At 36.4% G+C, this 20,445-nt stretch overlaps 1 protein-coding gene across 15 annotated transcripts in view; it reads left to right on the plus strand.

Annotated features, from left to right (window-relative positions):
• The first annotated feature begins 2,762 nt into the window (after window positions 1-2,762).
• golga2 (golgin A2) overlaps window positions 2,763-20,445 on the plus strand; it is a 28,665-nt gene continuing 10,982 nt past the window's right edge. For 2 of the 15 annotated variants that reach the window (XM_058775537.1, XM_058775539.1), the window contains exons 1-21: window positions 2,763-2,913; window positions 4,914-5,042; window positions 6,173-6,256; window positions 6,950-7,069; window positions 7,331-7,383; window positions 8,174-8,237; window positions 8,719-8,778; window positions 10,310-10,390; window positions 11,141-11,179; window positions 11,262-11,324; window positions 12,112-12,205; window positions 13,316-13,422; window positions 13,509-13,567; window positions 13,642-13,783; window positions 13,864-13,953; window positions 14,029-14,136; window positions 15,137-15,224; window positions 15,424-15,560; window positions 17,752-17,970; window positions 18,050-18,163; window positions 20,155-20,379. In XM_058775537.1, coding sequence (XP_058631520.1) covers window positions 2,866-2,913; window positions 4,914-5,042; window positions 6,173-6,256; window positions 6,950-7,069; window positions 7,331-7,383; window positions 8,174-8,237; window positions 8,719-8,778; window positions 10,310-10,390; window positions 11,141-11,179; window positions 11,262-11,324; window positions 12,112-12,205; window positions 13,316-13,422; window positions 13,509-13,567; window positions 13,642-13,783; window positions 13,864-13,953; window positions 14,029-14,136; window positions 15,137-15,224; window positions 15,424-15,560; window positions 17,752-17,970; window positions 18,050-18,163; window positions 20,155-20,379 — 2,124 coding nt within the window. In that variant the 5' untranslated portion in view covers window positions 2,763-2,865. The remainder of the gene's footprint in view (window positions 2,914-4,913; window positions 5,043-6,172; window positions 6,257-6,949; window positions 7,070-7,330; window positions 7,384-8,173; window positions 8,238-8,718; window positions 8,779-10,309; window positions 10,391-11,140; window positions 11,180-11,261; window positions 11,325-12,111; window positions 12,206-13,315; window positions 13,423-13,508; window positions 13,568-13,641; window positions 13,784-13,863; window positions 13,954-14,028; window positions 14,137-15,136; window positions 15,225-15,423; window positions 15,561-17,751; window positions 17,971-18,049; window positions 18,164-20,154; window positions 20,380-20,445) is intronic. The other 13 variants (XM_058775538.1, XM_058775540.1, XM_058775545.1 and 10 more) reach the window with 13 other exon arrangements.

A 20,445-nucleotide genomic window follows, 5' to 3' on the forward strand; every position in this document is an offset into this window, starting at 1 on the left:
AGTTGCTTTGGCAGAAGTCTGCTGCTGGGCTTTTTTCTTCTAGACAGAGGGGCGTGACGTAACAAACGATCTACACCAATCAACGACGACAACACTCCAGGCAACTACTGTTGACTGCGAAAGTGTGTACAAACCGATCATTTTCCCGTCAAAAGTATTGCGGTCACGAATAAAAAAAAAAAATAAGCATGAAACCAATATTTAAAAAGGCAAGTAAAAATATATTGCACAAAATTTTTCAGAATAGCAAACAATGGTCACGGATCGAAAGATAATAAGCGTAAATCAAAAATTTAACAACGCATTTTAAAAAATAATAAGCATAAATCAAAACTTTAAACACATTTAAAATCAAATTGCACAAAATTGAAATATTAATGCAATATTATCCAACTTGCACACAAAATCATATTTTCCTTGGTTATATTTCTGTTTTTTGTGCTCTCAGACATTTTTTGCTCATATTTTTATTTTTTGTTTGCTTTTGCTGTGTTTCCTTCCGCTCTTCTTTACACATTCTGCGCTTGCGCTGATTTACATCAGAGCCATAGACAGCATGGCTCTGATTTACATGAAGCTCTCATGTAAATCAGCACAGGCTCAAGCGTCATCATTGGTCCACTAGTTCTTGATTGACAGCTCCTCAGCCAATCAGTCGAAGAGGGGCGGTGACGTCACTCCGGTGCGCCTCATTAGCTGCCGATGCTCTCACTCAGTCATTAATCATCAGTCATGCCGATGCCAAGTAGGTGTTTGGTAAAGAGTTTTTGGCTCAAGATGTGCATTTAAAGTCACACCAGAGGAGTTCAGCTTGGATTAGGACTCGGCTTTCTGCAGACCAGTCAAGTTCTTCCACACTGACTCAATCAATCATTTCTTTTTGAACCTTGCCTTATACTGTACACAGAGACATTTTCATGTTAGAATAGAAAAAGGTCCAAACTGTTGCTTTAAAATTAGAAGCACACAATTCCCTAGAATATCATTATATGCTTCAACATTAAGATTTGTACTCAAGGAAATTACTAAAGTAGTCAAACCTGTTCATCAGAAGGGGGTGACCCAATACTTTTGGCAATATAGTGTGTGTATTACATGTTCCCCCGGTTTCACAGACAATGCTTAAGGCTAGTCCCAGACTCAAATGCATGTTTGAGCTGTCTCAACTAAAAATATCTTGCTCTGACATATCTTAAAACATGCCAGTCACATTGTTTAATTTTCTTTTTTTTTTTCTTCTTCTTTTTTTGCCTACAGATAAACTTTTTTGTGACTGCCAAATAAATAAAAACTGAAACAGCACTAATAAAAATAATAATAATAATTTCAAACATAACCGGTTTGAAAAATAGGCCTACTAAAAAAAATACTATTGAAAAATGCATAATCACTACTTTTAATTTTTTTTATTATTATTATTAAAGAAAAACACAAGCATCTCAAGGCACAATACAAGTATCAATCTGTTACAGAACTAAATGAAAAAAGGAAAAACACAAATAATTAAGCATAGTAAATGTCTATATATCTATAAACGTTTAGTTACAATAATATAAACATACAGATAAATATTTAAACATCAAGTAAGAAGAAAAGGAGGAGGAAGAAGAAGAAGAAAAAGCATGCACAAAGCACATATTATTCTAAACCTGCCTCCTTAAAATGTTCCAAAAATGGGCTCCAAGATTTTATAAAAAGATCGGGTTTCAATCGAACTCCAAATTTAATCTTTCCAAGTTTGAGGGCAAAAAGAAGGTCAAAGACCCACTGATGGTAAGTTGGAGGAGATGGCAGCTGCCAATTAATTAGCCGTCTAGCCAAAAGTGTGCAAAATGCAATATTATCCATCCCTAAAACTGTCAATTTCACATTTTCCGGAAGAACCCCAAACAGAGCTGTCAAAGGGTTGGAGTCTATCGCTGTAGTAAAGATTTCTGAGAAACTCTTAAAAATTATTTTACAAAACCTTAATAACTTAGAACAGGCCCAAAAAAGAATGAAGCAGGGATGCTGGCTCCACACCGTAACGTGGACAGGTGGGGTCCAAATCAGGAAATATCCTGCTAAGTTGTACTCTAGACCAATGAATGCGATGCACCACCTTAAATTGAATAAGCCTATGTCTAGAGCAAACTGAAGAAGAATGTATCCCAAGTTTCGTTTTCTGACATAATACTTAAATCTTCCTCCCAGAGAGATTTTAATGATCTACTAGATGGGGTTTGTTTGTTATTTATTATATTATAAATATTTGATGTGGCACCCCTAATACATCTATACTGATGTAAAATGCCCTCCAAAATACCACTAGGTGGAGCAGCGGGAACAATGCTTCGAGCTTGAAGATATCGGAATAAATACTGCTTAAATTAATTTAAATAATTTCAAAATTTACCCTGCAATGACTGTGGGGATAAAATAACAAATAAATTTAATTATAGCAAAAATAAAAAAATAAAAAAATTAAGAGGTTGTGAAATCGCACATAATACACCAGAACAATGATGAGTGAGTAACAACAGCATATTTGACGGAATGTGCTACATAAACTGCTGAAAGACAAATTAACCTTAATATGTAATCAAATATATAAGGCTAAAGCGTAGGTGAATAAACCTAACTTTACTAAAATTACTAAAACTGGCCAGTGTTTAGATGCGGAAATTGTAGAGTCAGTGGGGTGTGTGTGTGTGTGTGTGTGTGTGTGTGTGTGTGTGTGTGTGTGTGTGTGTGTGTGTGTGTGTGTGTGTGTGTGTGTGTCTCTCTCTCTCTCTCTCTCTCTCTCTCTCACACACACACACACACACACAGAGAGAGATCATCTGATGACGTGGTGCCGTTGGCTTCGCTCAGCAGCGCGAGAGGATGGCGGACCAGAACAGGCAAATCAAACTCGCTGCAGCCAAGAAAAAGGTACGTTTATGTACATTCACATCTTCTTTTACTGTCTTTGTGACAAAACACAACTAATGATCGTAACTGAATCGCGTCCGAGCGTCTGTGTTTCATCTGTCATGTTGACATTCCACGTCTACCGGCCTCTCCGCGGGCCCGCATCCGGCTGCCAGCACTCCTTTGACGGGCGCGGCTGCCAGGAAACCCCGGGGACTGAGCCGAGGCAGGGCCTGGATACGAACTCGCTAGAATTTGTCTCTCTATTCGCGTTTATAACGATTTAAACCTGTCAGAAATGCGCTTTATAAGTGTCTGTGAGTCAGTGTCAGTCTAACTTGGCATGCTAATGTTGTTAGCCTCTGTGTTTTGGCGTTAGTTACAGAATACAAACAACAACAATGTGAATTAGTTTAAAATAAACCAAAACTAGACACTAATTGTATACCATTTTAGTACTCTTATTGACTTTAGGCTCATTTAACCAACTGATTAACGTTAGTGTTAGCTTAACATACATGCTAACTGCTAGTTAAAATGACAGCTCTAATTGAAACAGCTGGTTCAGTGTCTAGTTTGTCAAGAGTAAAAGTGCTTAACTGATACGTTTCATTTCCCCTCATTGTGCTCTTTAGATTGCTGTTTTTAGGTTTAATTGATCAAATCTGTGATTTATAGTGTTTTTTTTTTTAATGATGCATGTGTGTGCTGTCTAGTTAGGGAGCTCGTGTCTGCACTAGGTTGTGAAGCACAGCTGCTGTCCTTTATGCTGTCTGTGGCCTGGAACGACAACACGGCTTGAAAAAAATCAACCCTGGAATTTAAGTTATGGCAAAGCAAGGCTGTCATATGAGAGCTGATTTAGAGCGTCTGTCCCATGACAGCTGAATCACACCCAAACCCACTCCAGCGAGCCTGACCTACTAGAGACGTGTCCTCGTATCACAGCATTGCACGGGAGGTCACTCTCAAACAGAATGTGCAGTTTGTTGTCATATCTGAGCGAGCCTGTCGTGTCACTGGTGCAGTGGAACTTGATTTAGTTATCTTGATTTAGTTTGTACACACTTTCACAATGCATTCCAACCGGTGTGTTTAAACTGTGCCAGAATTTGGACAGATTATTGACTTGAGATTGCTGTGTGGAGTCCTTCTGCCTGTCAGTGGCACTGGTGCACTGATGCTTGATTTAGTTGAACAGCTGCCAAATACTTCCAAAAATGAATATTAGCTGACAATTTACTCACCCTCAGACCATCCGAGATCAGGTTGAGTTTGTTTCTTCATCAGGTTTGTAGAAATGTAGCATTGCATCAGTGTCTCAGCAATGGATGCTCTGCAGTGAATGGGTGCCGTCAGAATGAGAGTCCAAACAGCACTCCAGTCCATCAGTTAACATCTGGAGAAGACAAAAGCTGAAACAAATCCAGCATTAAGATGTTTTTTTAACTAAAATAAGAGTCCATAATCCATAATAACACTTCCTTCAGTGAAAAAGTCAAAGATCAAAAGATCAAAATCCAGCCACATGTTTGTTTAGAGCTGTTTTGTCTTGTAAACACTGCTTGATCTGTGCTGATTTCTCTCCTGATTCACATTTTTCACTGGAGGAAGCGTTATTATGGATTATGGACTCGTGTTTTAGCTAGAAGTTAGTATGTCTTTTTGTTAATTGAATGACTGGAGTGGTGTGGTGATTTTTAGTGGATGTGGGTTTGGTTGGATGTGTTGTGAAAAGTGTAGTATTCCTGTCATTATATGCTGTAAACATGATTTTTCAAAGTTGTAAATAAAACAAAGATGATTGTAGTTTGCTTTATAAGAAAATACTATTTCAAACTTTCAAATTTCACGTTCAGTTCATTGTGTTACTTGCCATTTCTTTGTAATTTGTTTTGTTTTATTATTAGTAGCAGTTTGGAGTGGAAACACGCACACGCATGACTGATACTGTAGCTGTGATATGAAATATTTAATATCAAACATAAAATCAAAAACGTTCCTGCTCTTGTGTCCTGCAGCTGAAGGAGTTTCAACAGAAGACCACCCCATCCACAGGAAGCGCTGGACCAAAGAAGAAGAGGAAGGTCAAAGGAGGCGATCAGCTGGACGCCGCTGTGGACAGACACTCGCCGGACAATGTGAGTCAGGTGCGTAATCAATCCACGCCGCGTGAAACCAGAGCTTCGCTGGCCAGATGCGATGAGTGTTGTCTGTCTGCTCTGATGGGATTTGGCTGTCTGCTGTGTTTTGACTGATCAGTTAATGACACGTTCCCACTGCAGGAATTAATCCTCGTTTCAGGAACGGTTTGAGGATATCAGTTTTGGCACGTTGAATTATTTTTCCTCTTCACCATTTTGAGGACCTGTTTTTGTACTTTTATTGTTTTCACTTTTATAATAATTAGTCTTGTCTACACAGAACAGCCAGTAATTTGACAGTTCTTACAGAGAGTCTGATCCAGGGTTATTAACATTATCTAAAAATAAAATGGTTCAAAAAATATAAATATTCACTGAAATTCTTAAAATAAGTGGACGTTAGTACTGAAAAATGTTTGTTGAAATTAAACCACTAAAATGACTAACTAACTATGTTTTTGTATTGGCAACATTTTGTTAATAATAAAGCTGAAATAAATCAAATGTTATGAAAAACCTAAACTTATTTCTAGTTTAAGTTGAAAAAATTGCACGTTGTACAGATTCTGTGTACATTGTATAGTTTAATATATTTTTTTATAAAAATCTCTGCTTTATTCTTTTCTTCTTACCATATTTAATTTATTTTATTCATATCATATATATTTCTTAGAAAATAATATAATATATATTAAAACAATTATATTCTGTTTTTTAATGTGTATGTGCTTAATTCATTGTTGGTTGTGTTTGTTGTTGCACTGAGGAACAAATGAATCATTTCACTTTATTACATCACAAGTATATAATATGTTTGTGATTTAAATAATAAATCTTGAACCTAGACCATTAATTAACATAAATATTAATATTTAAAAATAACAAAATCTCATAAATTCTAAAAGCACAAAACCACAAAAAATACTGCAATTAGAATAAAAGCTGAAAATATTAAATAAGCTAAAAGCTCATTCACAATACTAATAAATTATGATAGTGTAAAGAACAGAAAGATGTGTGATTGATTTGACTCAGGCGCTTCTAACCCTTCATCTTGTCTTTCCTTTATCACTGTCTTACTCCTGCTTCATCCTCTCACACCTTTCCTTTATCGTCTGCCTCTCCTTCCCCTGTAGATTGAGAATATTCTCAAAGTTATGGTGTCTGATCTTAGTGTGACTAATGGAGTGTCTCAGCCTCCATTTGTCAACAACAGTCAGGTGAGCTGCTCGCTGTCCTTCGTCTCTCTCTCTCTCCCCGATGTCTTTCTCCTCCGTTTGCTCTTTGATTCGTCATCTGTGTTTCCTCGCATGCTGTGAGATCGTCTTCGCAGGAAGAACTCAATGTTTGCATCATCTATTGCAATTTTCAAAGTCAGCATGAAATCACTCATTCATGTTTCCGGTCTTATTGCGAACGATTCATCAGTGCTCTTTATTTGAAAGAAATACAGTATATGTTATATAAATCGCACTGAAAATAATTTGTAGAAACCATTTGCTCTCAGAAATTGCAAGTAAACGTAATATTTAATTACAAAGAATTAGCACATTGGATTAAAATACTAAAGTAGTATTTTTCTTGTAAAACATACTCCAATACATCTCATTTGCTTTATTTTGCAACTTCATAAAATCTGTTTTTACAGTGCACGCTGCGAATGCTTTTTCATGTTGAATTTAATGCATCTTTGACATGCAAAATTAAGTTTTAGGGTCTGAATATATTGGGATTGATTATATATCGAATTGAATGCCTGGAAATGTTTTTTCACCTTTATATGTATGTACTTGATAAATATGAGAATGTATGAGCCGTTGAGAATAATGAAGATCGTTGTGCATCTGTGCTGTGTGTGTGTGTGTGTGTTAAACCACTGACAGTAATGTGTCTCTGTCGCTGTATTGCATCAGGATGATGTGGATGCGGTGAACCGGGTCACACAGGATCTGGAGGAGACCAGCGCTGAACCCGTCTTTAACCCCGCTTCTGCTATTAACTCTGAGTGTGCCGCTGATAGCGCTGGCCTGCAGGTCTGTCTGTCTCTGTGTCAGTCACTTTAGCTGGGCTTCAGAAGTCTAGGTTGGCAGCTGACTGTTTTGAAACACAGCGTATGTGTGTGTGTTAATGGTTTACCTGTTGTTTGCTCATGCTTTTAATTTGATCCATGTGTGTCTTTTAATTTGGTGCATTGCCTTGTCATGTTAGTCATTTTGATGTTTTCATGTGTTGTCACACAAGTCTGGCCTGTTTTGCATCTCAAGTTTGTGGTTTTTATTCGTATGTTTTTCCAGCAGAAGTACACAGCAGATGCAAATGGCGATGAACATCCTCTGGAAGATAACAGGTGAATTTACTCTTTATTTCAGAACAAGCTACTACAGAAATATCATGACATGAACGTGACACGGTTACAGCCAATCAGAATGTTTGATGTGTTATAGAGCGCTACAGTGACAGCTCAGGTTTTCTGATGCCTTGGTTCCGGAAATATTTTACAGTTCATTTTCCCAGATGCTTTTTAGGAAATATTCAATAAATAGTTTTTACTGTAACACAGAACCGACATTGATTCAAATAGTATTATTTTAGTATCACTGAGATATTATCATAGTGTTTAAATTACTTTTTATAATTGTTTGTCATTTTTTGTTTTGTTTTTTCCACTAGTTGAAATAAAAGCTTAAGTTTATTATATTTTGTTTTATTTCAGTTAATGTTTATTTTATTTCAAGTAGTTCAAAAAACATTTTTTTTGCTAACTAGAATTAACCTGGATTCAAAGTGGAAAAGCATATAAAAATACTGTATTTTTATTTATTTATTTTGTGTCAAAGGCAATGAACTGCTCATGCAATAATGTGAACAACACAAATGTTTAAAAAATGACCATACAGTATAAAAGTGTGTGTGTTATTGAGTTGACTAAGTAGTAAATTGTAATATACTTCAAGTTTCCAATGACAAAAACTCAGATTTACATTAAAGCTGTAGCTTGCTGCTTCATTCTGTCTGTTCATCCACACTAACTGTACACAGATACCTTTGATTCTGTATGTTTGTAGAGCTTGTTTAGTTCAGAACTGTAACACCTAATAGTGTGTTCTGATGCTGAACTCGTATGTTTGTGTTTGCAGGCCGCTGTCGTCCACCGAGAGCCTGAGACAGATTTCCCAGCAGCTCAATGGACTTCTGTCTGAGGTGAGTCACGGCTTCAGTCTTTGGGTTTGGTTGGATTGTGATGCTATGATGTTATTAGTTAATGTTATTTTTTTCCACCCTGCTTGATTGCATCAGTAGAAAAGTCATTTCAGAAGTGGATAGACTTATTAATTTTAATGAAAGGTTATGAAAGCAGGCATTGTTTTTCTTTAGGGTGGCATGCGCTAATGAAACAAAATGAGGCCAAATGCACTTTTTAAGAAATCAAATTACCTGTTTTGATCTTGTTCGTCTAACTCCCAAATAGGTCCTCCCAAATAAACCAAATTCTTTTGAACTTGCATGGCTTGAGTGAATTACAAATATAAGTATAAACACATTTGCAAGACTTGGAATAGAAGCGGTTTAATTAACCCAAATATCAACATTTAAACTGTTCCAGAATGAACTGATCCAGTGATTCAGGGCAAAGCTTTGATTTCTGATTCTGATTTTCTTTCTTTCTTGGGTTTAAATGCAGTCAACAACATACATCAATGGAGACAGCGGTCCGCCGACGGTCAGTGAGAAGGAACTGGAGGTATTTTGATATGTTTTACTATTAATTCACCTGAGCTTTTAAAAAAAAAAAAAATGTAAACAATTTTTTTTTTTTTAAAGTAGACGTGCAAAACTGTACAGTAAGGTAATTTATTTTAGTCTAGTGGTTTATAATTACCACTCTGGACGGTCACTAATCTCACTCAAGCAGGATAATCTTATTGAAGCACAGTTCTTATGATGGAAACAGCTTGTAGTCTGTAGGGCTTTACAGCACTGGCTGATGCAGCGCTCTATTAAAGTGCGTCAGTCACTTGATATCGTTTTCACAATCGTATCCCAGATTGATTCCTATATGGTTTACAGACCAAATCAAGAATGATTTCATCTATTTCTGCTAAATATAAAGTATTTATAAAAGACCTGAAACGGTTTTCCTCTTTTCTGTGCTGTGTGCTTCTGTAATCTATAGCTTAATTGGTATAATTGGTTATGTATGTGGGTTATTGCAGTGTGTCCTGTAGGACTAGTTCTGGCATTTGATCCGGCGCTCCCATGATCTCCTGCTACACACTGAACAAACATCCTGTTTCAGCGTCACAAACACGTCTGCAACAGGCTACATGGCAGAATGAGGCTCTGTTTATAAGTTAAAGTTTCACTGGCTTCATCCGCGTAGAAGCCTGAGTGTCTGTAGAGAGCAGTCATGCGTTACATACGCGACCATTCAAAGGTTTGAGGTCGGGAAGATTTTTTTATGTTTTTGAAAAAAATATCTTCGGCTCACCAAGGCTGCATTTATTTGATCAAAAATAATGTAAAAATTGTGATATATTATTATAATTTAAAACAGCTGTTTTCTATGTGAATATCTGTTAAACTGTAATTTATTTCTGTGATGCGCAGCTGTATTTTCACCATCATTACTGCAGTCTTCAGTGTCACATGATCTTCAGAAATCATTCTAATATGCTGATATTTCTGATTATCAATGTTGAGCAATTTTTGTATTAATTATCATTATAACTAGTGCATTTGTTTTATTCTTAATGACTAAAAATAGAAATAAAAATCTTTTGTATCATTAAAAGTCTTTACTGTCACTTTTGATCAATTTAATGCGTCTTTGCTGAATAAAATATTAATTTTAAAAACTTTTTAAATAAATACACTTTTGAATGGTAGTGTACATAATTTGACAACACTTTCAGCCGTTTTTGTTACTAGAGCTCATATATTTGGTCCATATCATTCTCATTATAAATATCTAAATACTCTTCTGCAGACAAGATGTGATCGATAGCTTTGGTCTGTAACAAATCTACAATTTTGATTTAATGGGGTTTAATAGAGAGAACCCATTTCTTTCTACTTTAGGAAACACTCTTGAGTGAAATGTTAAATGTCACCCTGCTTGAACATGAACGGATGTCTGTTTATATCCCAATCACTCTGTGTTTAGAGAGTCCAGTTACACATATAACACCACCTGTTTGCCGTCACGTCCACCTCTCTTAGTCTTTCATTTCTCTCTCTGTTTCTCTCTTTCTCTTTGCATGCTGACACGTCAGACTCGCAACCAGGAGCTGGCAGCGGCTCTGGACTCCAGCGCGCTCACAAACGCCCAGCTCACGTCCAAACTCCAGACACTGGTATGAGTGTGTGCGTGATACGGGGCTGTGTGTCTGTAACATCCCATGCTGCAGTTCACAAGCGTTCAATAACAGAGCAACACTGTGGAGTTTCTGAAGATGCAACATTGTTTGCTGCTGTTGCTACTTTTAACATGCAACATTGTTTCAATTTCTAGTTTTTAAATGGTTTGCCCATTTTCTTGTTGTCTTGCATACTAAGTTTAGATTTTAACTTTTACATTTATGCATTTAGCAAATGCTTTTGTCCAAAGTGACTTACAAAAGCTTTTATTTAATTAGAAATTCAAGATTGCATTCTTTGTGAACTGATAGTGTTACACACACACATATATAATTAACGTTTATTCAGACACAAATGCATGGCCTAGTAAACATGGCTTTACTCATCTATTTGGTCATGCTGTATTGTTTATATACTTCACTTTAATGCACAGTGCCTTATTGAGTTAATTAAATGGTTAATATCAATACATAATAACTGTTTATTATTTTCATTCTGTTTATTCGGCTTCGTTATTTTAGTAAGTTTTGGATTGGATTGCACATGTTAAGATTTGATGTTAGTAGTTAATATTAATATTAAGGTTTTAAAGAGCATTTTTCAGATGACATTTAAAGTGAATAAGATGCATTTTGAATTCATATTGACCTGTATTAACTGTCCCTGTTCAACATGCTTGTGGTGATCGGTTTAATGATTTATTTCTTAATAAACACACGAGTTAAAGGTTTGTTCACTGTTTTCAGACGAAGCAGTCTCAGGAGCTTTCTGATCAACTACAGAAGGTACAGTAAGCTGCCAGCAGTGTTATTAGATTGCTCATTTGTGGTTTGTTAATGAGCGACTCCTCCTTGTCTTCTCAATCAGGAGCGGAAAGAGTTTGAGCAGAAGTTCACTAAGGAGCAGGGAGCGATACGTGAGCAGCTACAGGTGAACGATTACACAGGACTGAATTCATGTGCTGTTCGCTAATTAATTAGTATGCTGGGGCCATCATCGACACAATATTTGGCTCTAATTTATAACAAACTGACTGAACAAATTCAAAGAATCTGACTTTGATTCTGAACTCAGATCTACGGCGCTGATTCATTCAGGAACTTGATAATATAGTAACCAACAAATCTTCAAAAGTTATAGTCTAGTCATTTGTTCACTGAAACTTGATGGAAGTCTTTCACTTCAGCTTTGTGTATAAATGATATCAGAACAAAAATATTGACTCAGAACAGACTTTCAGCTCTAGAAGTGAATAAACATCCACTGAATGCAGATGTGTGAAATCTCGATCACACTCGGATGGAAATACAGGAAAAAAAGAATAATTACCATTATATGCGTGGTTCACATTGAATGCTTTTAAATGTGGCTTGATTCTGAATTGTATCTATACAAATTATATTAATACTCATTTTAATTCTCTTGAGATTTGCATTTAAATAGGATTTTCCAAAAAAATTAAAGTGGTCTTTTAAGGAAATATATATATATATATATGTATTTAATTGGAAAGAAATAAGATGTTTTATTGACAGCAGAAGGCATTTACCAGCTGTAATTAAGAGGAAATGTATGTGATGATAAAATTTCACCTTACAAATGCAACAGTAAATGTGTTAGCTGTTGAATGCAATTTAATTGACATTAACTTAATGTCAGTGCTGTTATACAAACGTGAGGTTTTGTGTGTTTACTGATGCATGTCTTCCACATACAGGTTCACATTCAGACCATCGGCATCCTGGTGTCTGAGAAATCAGAGCTACAGACGGCCCTGTCTTACACACAGCAGGCAGCGCGACAGAAGACAGGTGTGTGTGTGTGTGTGTGTGTGTGATAACACGTGCTCAGAATCGTGATATTATTCGGGTGATACTCAAAAAACACGCTGTGATACTGAAAAAAAACAGGTTAAGAACATGTAGATCATGTGTTAAATCTAACGATTTAAACCAGTAATATTACGTCATGTTTGTATTTGTTATACTGCCTTGATTTAAATAAGAAAACAATAACTGTGTTAAAATATTTTTTACCAAAATGCAAAATCTGATGAGAATCTCAATGGCAATTATAATTTTTGTTCATTTTATTGGCAAGTCAAACAATTCCTAATATTAAGCCTAAAATCGATCTTTTTCCTAATACAAAGTATAATTTCTTACTATATTTCTTTGGATTTATGGTGAAGTATGGGCTGGACATGTGAGATTCATCTTGTAATAAATCACATATTAATAGTTACCTGAATCTGTAAAAACATCTGAAATTTGCTTGTAAATAGGATTTTCCAGAATATAACTGAACTCAGTTGGACTTTTAAGAAAGAAAAATAGTTTTTAATGAATATATGTATTTGGAGAGAAATAAAACTAATTTACATTAGTAGCATAGAAATCTCAATGGCAGTTATAATTAGATTTGCTTCAATTACATTGGCCTCTCATATCAGTCTTTTTCTTTCTGCAAAATATAATTTCTTACTGTGTTTCTTTAGATTTTGGGGTGAAATATGACCTGAATTGCATATTAATTGTGGCCTGAAACTGAATTGAAGTTATAAAAAATATATTAATCTAATTTTTAATTTTCTAAAATGTACCTCTTAAAGGGATTTTCAAAAATATATCTGAACTCAGTTGGTCTTTTAAGAAATAAAAACTACTTCTAATGAATATATGTAATTGAAGAAAAATAAAACTCATTTACATGAGTACAATTGAAAACTCAGTGGCAATTAAAATTAGATTTTTGGCAATTACCAAAAAAAAAAAAAAACTCGTATTAGGCCTAAAAATAGACTTCTTTTTCTTTATGCATTAAACTTCTTTCCTGTGTGTTTAGATTTTATGGTAAAGTAAGAACTGGATATATTTTTATGAGCTCCGCTGTGTAATATCCATCGGTGTGTGTTTGTGCAGCAGAGGCAGAAGATCTGAGCTCGCGGCTGCAGGCCAGTAAACAGCGAGTGTCTGAGTTAGAGAGGACGCTATCTTCAGTCTCTACACAACAGAAGCAGTTCGAGAAGGTACCAGATCCTCTTCATTATCAGCTGCATTTGACCAAAACGACACGGTTCAAGTTCATAAAAGCCTTGTTTGCTTTTTTCTGCAGCATAATAAAGAGCTTGAGAAGGAGCGAGACAGTCTACGATTAGAGGTCCTCAGGTTTAGGTAAGACTCGTCAGTTGTTTTTAACTCCTCATTCAGCAGCAGGTGTTATATGAATACGGTCTGCTGTCTGTCAGTAATGTGAGCGAGGAGTCCAGGCAGCAGAGCTCAGAGCTGTCGGAGCAGTTCAAGCTGAAGGTAAATGAGAACAACGGCTTGAAGCAGGAGGTTGATGAGCTCCGTAAGCGTCTGGAGATGGCCGACAGCATGCTGCAGCAGGTGAGGAGACGCTTTAAACATGTACTGTGCTCATGATTGAATCCTGTGATGTGAAAGCCCTCTTCTCGTCGCTCCTGCAGTTCTCCAGTCAGTCGGGTCCTCCATCTGAGCGCCAGCAGGTGCAGCTCCTCCTGGAGGAAAAGCAACAGTTAGAGGCTCACGCGGCTCAGGTGTGTGCTGCTGTAATTGTTTGTGTCTGTATTAGTCCTGAACGTCCTCCTGATGTTCTGTGTGTTTGTGTGCAGCTGATGGAGTCGGTCGCTCAGCTGCAGGTGGAGAGAGATCGGTACGCTGTACAGATACAGGAGGAGGGACGCGTGTGGAAGGACAAGACAGAGCAGCTTCTGTCTCAGGTTAACAAACACATACAATATTGCTATATATGTGTGTGTATGTGTACCAAATGACATAAATAGTTTGGAATATGTGGGAATGTATTAATAATCCTAAAATGATTTGGGGGTGATTTTATAGGGGAGTGAATTTGCATAAATTTCTCTTATTTTTTTTTAAAGTTTTTAGTGCAAGCCATACTTTTTGGGATGAACGATTTGGAAAAAATGTAAATGTAATTTTTCTGATTGTGATTTAAACCAAGGTTATTATAGTTAACTAAATCTAAAACCATAAAAAAATCTCTGTTACTTGAAATTAAATTAAACTTCAACTGAAATAAAAACCTTGAATTTATTTTATTTCAGCTACTACAGCTCTTGTCGTTTTCCTTTTATTTAATAACAACAACAAAAACTAAAATAAAAATGGATAAATATTGTTATAAATAATAAAAATGACAGCAAAAATTAAAATGAGAACAGAAAATATAATAATATATATTATATTATATAAAAAATATAATATAATAACTCTTAATAGTATCTCACTGATTAAAAAAATAACACACATTTTAACGGTGATATGATAAATATTAAACATCTCATATTGCTGCTGCTTAGACATCCAGACACAAAAAGGCAAAAATAAGGGTGTTTTTAAGGGTGTTCAAATTGTTTCACTCTTTACAAGAACAAATTCAAACCTCTTTCAGTAACAATAAAGTAAACAAATATGCCACATTCCCACTGTTTCTAACCCTTTTAATATGGCTTTAAGATAATAACAATAAAATAATTATAATTATGATTTCTATTGTGATTTTATTATTATTATCAAAATGTTAAAATAAGAAAAATTACTTTTGTAATGTGCTGTAAAATAAAATATTGAGTATAGTAATAACTTTATTTTACCGTACGAGTATGTAGTGTGTTGATGCTGAGCGTGTGCGTGCGTATGTGTGTGTGTGTGTGTGTGTGTGTGTGCGCGTGTGTGTGTGTGTGTGTGTGTGTGTAGGTGCGTCTGATGTCAGAGGAGCGTGACAGCACTGCTGCTCAGATTCAGGAGCTGCAGGAGAAGATCACAGAGCTGGAGAACGCTGCAGGTACGTGACATGACATGCACACCCTTTATGTCACATTCTCATTGATCACGAGACACTAAAGCACTTTTTCACCCACTAACCAAGAAAACAAACACAGACCCGTTAGCTGTTTCAGTGTGTGTCCAGAAAGAACATTCAGGTTTCAAGTGAGGAAACACATTTCAGACAGAAACATGACCGGCTTGTGTTGTGTCCGCAGCTCTGATGAGTAAAGAGCAGGAGCTGCAGGCCGTGTCACAGGCCTCGGGCCCTTCAGAAAGTGAACTGGCCCTTCAGGAGACCATCAGCAGCCTTCATCAGGAGAGAGACGCTCTCAGTCTGCAGTACCAAGCACAGGTGACCTACACCGATCATGTGACGCATGCTTTGTCATGCATTTATACTGGAGTGCCTTTGGTCTTAAAAAAAAATTCTAAATTTACATGTGAAGATACTAGATCATGCAGTATGTGCATCCTTATTGCAGTATGTTTAGATTAATATACAGGGTTCCCACGCTTCTTGAAACTACTTGAATTTCAGACACATGGATTAGGGATGTAACGGTATGAAAATTTCTTATCACGATTATAGTGACCAAAATGATCACGGTTATCAGTATTATCACGGTATTATTAAAATGTGCTGGAGATGTTCAAAAAGTACTGACACACAAATCACTTCAAGTTTTATATTTAAAAAATCAACCAATAAATTGACACTTTGTTTGTGTAATCACTAAAACTATAACATTACCAATGATGTCCGGATTTTAAATGACATCTTGACTGAGAACAGTTTAATAGCACGTTCAAATATCTAATGTTAATGTTCAAATAAAGCTTTGAAAAAGTTTCATAAAAAGGTAAACCTCACATTTCAGCCTTTAAATAAAGAAAAGGATTAAGTCAAAATGATATTTAATTAATAAATGATTATATGTGTTTTATCTGCTCCATGAAGGCTGGAAGTGAAAAACTCCTTATATTCAGGTGTGCAGAATTATTAAAGCCAGGTTTTCTTTTACAGATGAAATGAGCCAAAAAAGAGATTTAACTCAGATTGAAAAGTCAAAAATGATTAAATCCCTATGAGAAATATTTAAAACTAATGCAATACAGAAATTGCAAAGTTAAGGCATGACCTTTGGTCAGCAAAATGCTCATTGGGTCAGCGGAGTCAGAAAAAAACAGGTGGAGAAGAAAAGACACGTTAACTGCAGAAGAGTTAATGTGAAGAATTAGGTGTCTCCAGCGCCAGCATTATCCAGAACTGCAGCCTTCCTGGAGTCTCCAGAATTACAAGCTGTCAGGTTCTCAGAGACTTTGCTTGGGTAAAAAAGCCTGAAAAATGACCCTCACTTAATAAGAATAACATGCTGAAGTGTTGTGAAATACATGAAGACTCATTTTGTATAGGATTTATGGACAGATAAGTTGAGAGTGACTCTTGAAGGTCCAGCACCACATCCTCGTGTGCCACTGTTTGAAGAATTTATCTTCCAGAATCTGGCAGTAAGCTTTAGGAGCTCGTTCTTAGTCAATTTCTGCAAGACAGACTTTTCAGGATAGGAGACGGACTACAAATGAACTCCTAAAACTTACTGCGACGTGGAGCTAAGGAGAAATTGTAGAACTTGAAAAATTGGAAAAACAGCTTAGTGAAAAAACGTTTACAGTTTAAAAGCAAATAGAAAGTCCTATTTTTATGAAACCTACACATTGAAAACATTATTTCTCAGACATCTTTAATGTAAATGTTAAGTACTGTAAGGTCTTTCATGACACTACGTATGCTGGCGTGTGAATTTGATAGGTGCTTGATATAAAATAAATAGTGCTTTAAAAAGTCCTTGAATCTGGTGTTCATGAAAGAGTGGGAACCCTGAATATATTTTTTAAACACATTACACCAGCTTTTTTGACTGCAAGGACACTTCTTTCTCCACAACGATATTCTACGAGATCATAGCCCTAGCTTTGTGTTTGAAACTTATTTTAATGTATGGACACTCCATGTTTCTGCAAGTTCAGAATTTACAGAACCTAATTAAATTAAACATTTAAAATGAATATTAAGTGATTCAAGTAATTGGATCTCATTGGATGAGAATTAAAAAAATAAACATATACTTAGTTTATACTCAATAACTTTTTATAGCTTGGCATAACTAGAGAAAAGTATATTAATTAAAAAAAAAAAAAAAAAAAAAAAGATTTTTTCTTATTATATCTTATTGAATACTTGTTTTGTCTTATAAGTCACCTGAAGCCATCTTGTAGCCCCCTACAGGCCCCCTGATTGAAAACCTCTGCATTCAAGGCTGTTAATTTGCGTCTGTTTTTAACCGTAACTTTTATCCATGCATTTGAAATATGATGCATCACAATTGTAAATAACAAGTATAAACTTGTTATAAAAAAAAGATGTGTGGTGCATGTGTTGAAATGCAGCATGGAGACATTTCAACCTGTACTGGCTGACAGAAACATATTATGAAATCAGACACTCATTACAGAGGTATTTAGTGCTCTGTTGTGTCCTGCAGGTGCGAGACAACGAGCAGCTGAGCCGGCTGGTGCAGGAACAGGAAGTGAGGATGGAAGAACTGGAGAGACAGGCTGAGCGGGCCGTGGAGGACACTCAGGATCGACTCCAGATTCTGGAGGACGTCCAGAGCGACAAGGCCACCATCAGCAGAGCCCTGGCCCAGAACCGAGACCTCAAAAACCAGCTGGCCGAGCTGCAGAACGGCTTCGTCAAGCTGGTGAGCTCTAGTGACAGATGACTTAAGTATGTGAGTGAGTGAACCTGACCCCTGACCTCTGACCTCTGTCCTCCACCAGACCAATGAGAACATGGAGCTGACCAGCGCTCTGCAGTCCGAGCAGCACATCAAGAAGGAGATCGCTCGTAAGATAGGTCAGCTGCAGGAAGACCTGCACAATGCCAAAGAACAGGTTTGTGTCTGCATAGAAACCAAAGCAGAAGATGTTGCCTTAAAGCAGGGTTTCCCTGAAGGGGGTTGACGAAGAGCTAATAATAATTAGAAAGATAAAAATCTTGATATAGCTTATTGCGGCTTTCAAATGAAAGGAAAACTCAAGCAGCTCATAATCCTTTAATATTAAATCTGGCGGTCGGTTCACAGCAAACAGAGCAAACTTCATCTCTGCAAGCACTGTGATTTCAATGTGCGTTTTGGGAAATCAATATGCGATTGGTTCACTTCCTGCATTTGCATAATTTCCAAGATTTTTGTGCACCGCATTTCATCAGTATTTAACCAAAAATAAAAGCTTGAGGACTTAAAATGATTAAAACGTCAGCGTTTGAAAGTGCAGAATTTAAGACAGAGAAAATAGTATTGAGCTTATAGTGTTAAATAAAATGATCTAATATTGTTTTTTTTTTTTTTCATTTTACAGCACAATTGTAATTTACAACAGTAATGTATTACTTCATTTTTATTCATTAAAACATTAATAATAATTATTTTTATTATAACAACAATAATTATATAATTATTTTAACTTTTAATAATAATTAAATCAAGCTACAAAGTCGAAATAAAACACTTACTAAAAAATATTAAATATTTTATTTGTTTACTTGCATGTCATGTGAATATTAACGGACATCAGAGAACCGTGAGCATGTGAATGTATTATTAAATTATTGAAATATTACTTTAAAACCTCAGGGGGACATCAAGTAAATATTTTGTATTGTTTGTTAAATGTGTATTTTTAGTATCCTTGAGATACTATTATAGTTTTAATTAGTATTTTGAATTTCCATTTTAATTTCAGTTAAAACAAATTTGTAATTTTGTTTTCATCATTTTTAGTCATTGTTGCTTTTTCTATGCCTATATAGTATTTATTACATTTTATTTCAGTTTTAGTTATTTTAGTACATCAAATTGAACTAATTAAAATGAGAAATGTTTATATTAATATATATAATTTTTTTAAATTATTATTCTGGTGAACGAAATAAAATTAATAAGTAACAATTTCTTTAATGGTTTTAATTTTAATTTTGGTTAACTATAATAACCCTGATCTGCCATGTAATAGCCCGTGAAGCAGATATGAAAATGAATTTGAATACAACAACATCAAGCAAGCATTTTGTGTCTAAAGCCCTAAACGCACTGCAGGATTTTCGGCTGAAAGATTGACGTCGTGAAACAGTCGTGGCGGCTTCTGTGATCGTGGCTCCTAATCGTTGCTCTTATGTCGCACAGTGAGAGAGATTCAAAGACGGCCGTTTTCACGATCTTGTGACCAAAGGTAGCCTACACTACAGAGCATGATCATCGCACAGTGTGTTTACTGCTGCGATCCACGTTTACTGACCAGCCAATAAACATGCGACATGAAACTGCTTACCTCGAGCTCTTATCCCTTCCTCTTTCGCCGTTTCCACACAAAAAATACAACTGCTGAAGTGTGATTTATCATGCTCTTTTTGTTTACCACTGACGTTTTATTTTTCTATAGTAACGTGCATCGTATCGAGTCAATAGGTGTCATTATCGTACAGTCTACACACACGTCGTAGCCAAGTTTATTAGATCCATGTCACACAGTGTGACATGCAGTGATCTTATAGGATTGCTAAAATCGTGCAGTGCGTTTTGGGCTTAAAGCATAGGTCTTCAACCCTGTTCCTGGGGACCCACTGTCCTGCAGAGTTTAGCTACAACCCTAATCAAACACACCCGAAGCACCTAATCAACCTCCTCGAGATTGCTTGAACATACAAAGGCAGGTGTGCTGAAGCAGGTTGGAAATAAACTTTGCAGGACAGTGGGTCCCCAGGAGCAGGGTTGAAGACCTAAAAAACAAAACAAAAGGAAACCTTTGTCTCAAAGGGATACTGATGTTTGTGCAGCTGTAGTGTTTGCGCTCCTAACCCGACCGTCTGGTCTTCCTCACATCAGCTGCAGGAGAAGTGCGGAGAGCTGGCATCTGCGCAGGAGCAGAGGGATCAGTATCTGGCTCACCTGCAGCAGTACACAGCTGGATACCAGCAGCTGGTGACGGAGCGAGAACATCTGCACCATCAGTTCCTGCAGCAGACGCAGCTGATGGACCGACTGCAGCACGACGAGGTGCAGGGCAAAGTGCAGCTGGAGCAGAGTCACGTTCAGCTGCAGGAGGCGCAGGTAAACACGTCACATGACCATCTCCCACCCTACCATTAAACACGCTGCTGTTGTCCAAAATATAGA

The sequence above is a fragment of the Onychostoma macrolepis genome, chromosome 05, assembly GCF_012432095.1.
Source record: "Onychostoma macrolepis isolate SWU-2019 chromosome 05, ASM1243209v1, whole genome shotgun sequence".
NCBI classification, from domain to species: Eukaryota; Metazoa; Chordata; class Actinopteri; order Cypriniformes; family Cyprinidae; genus Onychostoma; species Onychostoma macrolepis.